At 30.8% G+C, this 6337-nt stretch overlaps 1 protein-coding gene across 7 annotated transcripts in view; it reads right to left on the bottom strand.

The window, feature by feature from the left end:
* LOC129906420 (SH3 and multiple ankyrin repeat domains protein 2) overlaps positions 1-1951 on the bottom strand; it is a 64664-nt gene extending 62713 nt beyond the window's left edge. For all 7 annotated transcript variants that reach the window (XM_055982195.1, XM_055982192.1, XM_055982191.1 and 4 more), the window contains exon 1: positions 1444-1951. In XM_055982195.1, the coding sequence (XP_055838170.1) occupies positions 1444-1614 (171 nt within the window). In that variant the 5' untranslated portion in view covers positions 1615-1951. The remainder of the gene's footprint in view (positions 1-1443) is intronic.
* Between the last annotated feature and the right edge of the window lie 4386 nt (positions 1952-6337).

A 6337-nucleotide genomic window follows, 5' to 3' on the forward strand; every position in this document is an offset into this window, starting at 1 on the left:
ACCACCTTTTTCGAAAATGACTTTTGAATGCCATTTTTCAGCAAATATGTCAGCAGAGCAACCCATAAAATTAGGAGTCATTCCGAAAACTCTAAATAGACGTAAATTCAAATTGTAGCCAGCACTTAACTCCCAACTACTCTGTTGTTTCTCTACTCTTTCGTCTCTCCTGTAAAATTTTGATGTTGGGAGTTACGAGGTGTCCTTATGAAGCCGACGATATGTACTTACGTGTCATGGCTCTAAAAATACAAGAAAGACACTCATAACTTTTTTCATACATTTTTCAGTAATGTAAAATATTTCCGAGTAATAAGATTGGCTTCAAACAAATGACTTGTAGTGTGATTTGATAGGTCTAATTTCCAAACATTTCTGTGGGATATGTCATCACATATTTGTTTACTATTTAATTTATGAGTCTGTTGTTCAATAATTCGTTATATTAAGGTAATTATTAAGAATTTCATAGCGTATTTGGCTGCTTTGTTGTGATTACCAGTAAAAAAACATTAAAAAACAATTTAATGGATTTCCTATTTCTTAGTTAAATTGAAATGCCCGAAAATATTAGCGAAACGCTGACAAAGAGTATTTTTTTTTTTAATTTTATCAATTCAACTGTTACTTTGTGATGAACTTATAGTTTGATCAATTTCAAACTATTTTAAGAAAAATTTAATTTTGCAAAAATTATAAAGGCAAAAATAAGGAATATTTTTCTTACAGGCACTGCTTTTAAATTAATTGATTAAAATCTTCTTTGATAAAAAAAAATCAGGAAAAGCCGGTAAATGAAAAGGAAAAAGTTGTGGAATAAATTTAAATTTTTAATATTTCTTGGTCAAATAAAATAAAAATAAAAAAAAATAAAATTTTTTTCAAATCAGTAGTGGGTTTGGAAGATAACACTGTGTTTGGAAGTTAACACAGTGTAAAAAATTATACGCGGGCGGAGATATTTCGCGTTTTGTAGAGCTAGTTGCTATGATTACGAAACGTTGTTTAAAAACTCAGTAACACCCCCAAAATCTGGAGTTAGGGGCAAATAACGGTTTTTTTGGACCTTCGCCCATTGAAAAAAATCAAGCTTCGTCAAACGAATGAATCTCATCCTGTTGAAAATTTTGAGTCCGTAGAACTAGCTTCACTGTGCTTTAATTTGTTCCAAGAACAATGCATAGATATTTTCAAAATGTTAATATTTCTCAAAAATTGAAAAGGTTATGAAAAGTCTATAAATTTAGATACAAATATGCAATTAAAATTGTTTAGATATCATTAGTTTAAAGCGTTTTGTTAATAACCACATGCAAATAATTTTATATATATTTAATAGCCACACCACATATGATTCGTGTTGTCTTTTTATATTTAAATTGTAACAAATGCGTTATTTTTTAAATTTAATATTTTTTTTTTAAGTTGACAATTCCAACTCACCTTAGGTAACGAAGCTAACACTTGTTGTTTCACATCCCAAACAAGTCGATCGGCCGGGAATTGCAAGCATTTGTATACATTGAGCTCGGGTACGTGAATTCTTACCAGGAGCCAACCATCCCGGGGCTCTGGTGGTGGATCATCATCGAATCCTGGTGTATTGTTATCCATTATACCGATGAAAGAAAAATTCTCAGATCCACGCACAAAATTATTGGTTAAAAGATAAATGTTAGATTTATAAGTTCTACTTTTGTATGTTTAATAAACAAATTTAAATAATATTGGGAATGTTTTGTTCGTAGTTTTATATTGTAATTATTTTGAATGTAACTTTGTAGTTAAATTTGATGTTTATGGTTATTTTTGAATATCATGATGAACATGCAACACCGACAATACTGCGCACATTTCAAGCTCACGAATTGATTTTGTAGAATTGTATGGAAACATTTTGAAGACGAAACGTATTCCGATGCTTTTTTGCCTGAAAAGATAAGAGAAAAAGTCAAATTAATACATTTATACAAACAAATTTAATAATTAACCAAGGTAATGTAGATAAAATATGTATATTGACAATTATATGACAGAAACGTATTCCAAAAATGATTAAATTGGTAATTCCAAAACTTTTCCATTTTTAATTTTCTCTAGGTAAGAAAAAAAAAAAAAAAACATTATTGTGAGCTTTTTAAATAAATTTATTAAGCTTTTTTTCGTGGAGGACGATTTCCCGTAATAGATATAAATCAGTATTCTGGTAATTAGTGCTACAACTTAAAATGATAACCCAGGCTACACGATTGTTTGCTTTTTTTTATAATTTTGAGTCTTCGTTGACTGATTTTAAACTCTGATTGTGTAGATATCACTTGAACTTAAAAATGTACTTTATTGATTGCTTCTATAAAAAACAAAATCGTTATTATATTCTACTATGATAACTCAAAAAGCTGCTTTTAGGAAAAGCAAAAACGATTCATCAGTATTATTTTCTCCAGTTATCACATTTCCTATTTAAACTCAATTTACGCAAATTATGTTCCATATCATTTATATGATTCAGATGCCGACCAAACAAATTGTTCATATTTGTCTGATTATATTCAAATAGCATCGCAAATATAAGCAGACCAGCAGACCTCCACTCCTTTAAACGTAAAACGTGTATATTCCAGTTTGCAGCTGTATTCCAGCTTTTCATTCAATACAAATACCTACTGTAAACTAGTGACACCCCGCAATGTATAAGCCACACAGATAACTTGCTTGTTACGAAATTCAAAAATGTATACACGTGGAAGTAGATTCTATCGGTCTCTAAGTCGCTTCAAGAGCAACGCTATCTTATGGGTGCGCACATGCGCAATGAGCAGACACGCATTCAGATGTGATTACCTCCGCAATTGAGCAATAAAATCAAAAATCTTTTTTTTCAGTAGTTAAGATGTATCTGGAAGTTGGATTATGATCGAGGGAGATAAAAGATACATTCTATTGTTTCGAACACTTTCTCTATGTTAGTGTCAGCTGCGCAGTGGCAATTACCGGAAGCTATTTTTGAAGTGATTTATAAAAAAAAACAAAAAATAAATAAACAACAAACCAAGAAAGTACGATCAGTGGTTAGGTGGGTGTGCCTGGTCTGTCTATCTGAAAGATTTCAAAGGGTACAAACTAATGTGATAAAATATACAGACGTCTTGGCATTCGGTACAAGAAACATAGAAATGAAATATTATCAAATAACTATACCTACGCAGCCTTTTTGTCTTTTTTATGACTATTGATATACTCTCGATGAAAAAGCAAATATTTGCGTTAATAAGCACCTCGCAATTTAAAATGACATCATTTTACCTTAAAACAAAGCAAGTAGAGGAACAATGTAAGCTATGAAAAAACACTTAAACTGATAACTTTTAAAGTATTCAAAAGGACTGTTCTTTTTGGATAATTTCAGAATTTATGCGCACTTTAAAAAACATATTTTTTTATACACTTAGCTATTCAAAAGAAAAAATAATTTTAAATTTAAGTCAGATTGCATTCAGCAAAAAAAAAATACCTCGATATCATGTTTCTATGTGTCAAAGGGAATTTCCATTGTAACGGGTGTGACATAGTTACTGCATTTTTTGTTCCCGGTTGTGGGATACGTTTTTTTTTTGTTCGTCGTTTTTTTTCAGCCGGGTTTTCGTTTTTTTTTTTTATCGTTTAAACCGGGTTGACAATTGAAATCGATTTAAAACGGCTGGTTTTTCCCATCCCTACATTTTTTGCTGTAGTAACTCGTACACTAAACAAAAAAGGGTTTATAGTTAGGTACCCACTGCTTGCAATAGATGTATTGGGTCCTTGATATCATGTATGTATGTATATTAATAAGCAACACAACTTCTGTACTGATTATGTGTTATTGTTTTACTCGTGAGTATGTAGTAAAAATCTTTATAAAGTTCAAATAGGGTACCAGAAGGTAGGGCACTACTTGCTTTTTTGTACCTTTCATAAATATCTCAAACAATAAACATCATGGTAGCTTCTTTTGGTGACGATGCCACAAAACATGCAGTAGGTAAAATATTAACGATATAGATTACAGATATATTTAACAGAACTGTATATGGTCAGCATGAACCTCTCTTTGCAGCATGTGTCGATTTTAATAATTATAGCGATTATATAAATTTTAATAATAATTCAAACAATCTAAAAATATTGTTGAAAATGTAATTGAATGAAAAATTGTAAATAGGATAAGAATATATTTTGTAGCTAAATAAATAAATAAATAGAAGTTTTATTTTTTTGTGATTATATGATCAAAAATCGAATCAAAAAATATTTCGTTTTAAATTGTAAGATAAAAAATAAAAAAAAACAATTATGTTCAAAACGTTATTTTCGGGAAATCTTTAGAACTCTTAATATCTTAAAATAATCCAGACGAATTGAATACCTCCTCCTTTTTGGAAGTCTGTAAAAAATAATATAATCGATAACATTTCAGGGAGCATTTGCTAGAGAACAGTATTGGCTACACTAAAAATTTCAAAGCGATGAGCTAAAAAATGTATTCTTTGAATACGAAAAATGTTTAATTTGGCGGAAGTTCCGGAGCCTTCTTGTACATGTGTCCGATATTCAATTTATCCTAATATACAAGTATTTGATTATTGTAAACAAAATAACGGTATTATCGTTATTTTTTATTGTTTTGCTTTTGGAAAACTTTTTAAATGTGTTTTATTATAGTTTGACCTACTTTTTTTTATTGTCTACTATTTTATTTTCGTGAAAAATACATATAAATTAGAAAAAAAAAACAAGTAAAAGTATGTCAAGTCGAAAATAAACAATTACTCTAACAAACCTAAACAGCACCGGAACAGCATAGACAACCTCCCTTATTGTTAAAGCTTTCTGACTTCTAATTACTGGAACTGATGAATGAGAGTTTGGAAATTCCCATCCTTGGAAAGGCAATAGATAAAATCGCAAAACATCAAATGTTCCACAACCAAAACCTATACAGACGCAGAGAAACACCCGTTGTTACAATTTAGCAATTTACTCTTAATTTTTCGAGAAATTGTTTCTTCGACCGGAAAACGGATATCGAGATCCGGATGTGTGGGATAGGGAGAATATGCTGCGTCAGAAACCAGAGATGCTTTAATAAATTTTAGTTGGTCCTCTTTGTTGCTACAATTGTGGGATGAAACAACAACATTGCCGCCAAAAACAACATACATAATTATTATTGTGTTCATCATTGGATTGAAAAGCTGCGTGGTTGCACATTTTTCCATAGCAGTAACGACTGTATCCTAACCTTTGGCTCCCCCTTTTTTTTAGGCACTTAGCAATTCCTCGTATATAATTTAGATATCTAACCGATTGACGGATGACATGGTTTCTAGATTGAGGGTGGTTTTTTGTCCTCCGAAAAAAGGGGACGCAAACAGCGTTATGATTATGTTACGTGATATGGTGATGGCTTGATTATCACTGAATAGAATATAATTTGGGACCATGTTATTATGATATCAGAGGGTATGCATGGTATATAGAGTGACTACGGCAACCACTTAAGAGGATGGACATTTGTGAAGAGTGCTTTAAGCTGTTTGATTTCGTGCTTGAGCACTTGAGTTTGAAATTCGGTTATGAAGGTCGATTTAATTCAGGCACAAATACGTTAGTGATAATATTATTGCTTATTAAACCCTATTCTGCACTCGTGTACATGGTTGATTATTAAAACCCCTATTGCACATGATTTGCAAAAGTATTTAGATCGAACACTAATTTTTTTCTTCAGTACACGCATTGAAAAATATGTACCCGAAGAATGAATTGTTGGATTTTGTAAATTTTGTTTTTTTTTTAAAGCTCGATTATAAACATAATATAGAATGAAAAATAGGTCTTAAAAAACAGAGATTGAATGACCTTTTTTTTACCGACTTCCAAAAAGGAGGAGGAAAGTTAAGAATGCCACGTTATTCCTCGGTATAAAAATTAAAGTGTTAGACCGGTCTGGTAATTTTCTAGGCATGAATTCTATGGAAAACGTCTTTTGGAGCTTTTCCCCTTTTGTACGTTATTTTTATGAAAAAATATCAATTCTTTAACTTTTTTTTAGTCAATCCGTATCTACATGATAAGTGTAAGTAAATGAGATAAAAAAAAAATCTGAGATAATTCGACAAAAACTTTAAAATTCCAATAACATGAACCAAAAAATTGTATTTTTTTCGCTTGGGCCTAATAATATGGCAAGGTACCTACTGTATTATTAGAAATAAATGTATCCTTTGTAATTGCGTGCAAATAATGTTGATATCATTTCATGATATCAAGCAGCGTCTAAAAAATGTACTTC

Source organism: Episyrphus balteatus, chromosome 1 (assembly GCF_945859705.1).
Source record: "Episyrphus balteatus chromosome 1, idEpiBalt1.1, whole genome shotgun sequence".
Taxonomy (NCBI): domain Eukaryota; kingdom Metazoa; phylum Arthropoda; class Insecta; order Diptera; family Syrphidae; genus Episyrphus; species Episyrphus balteatus.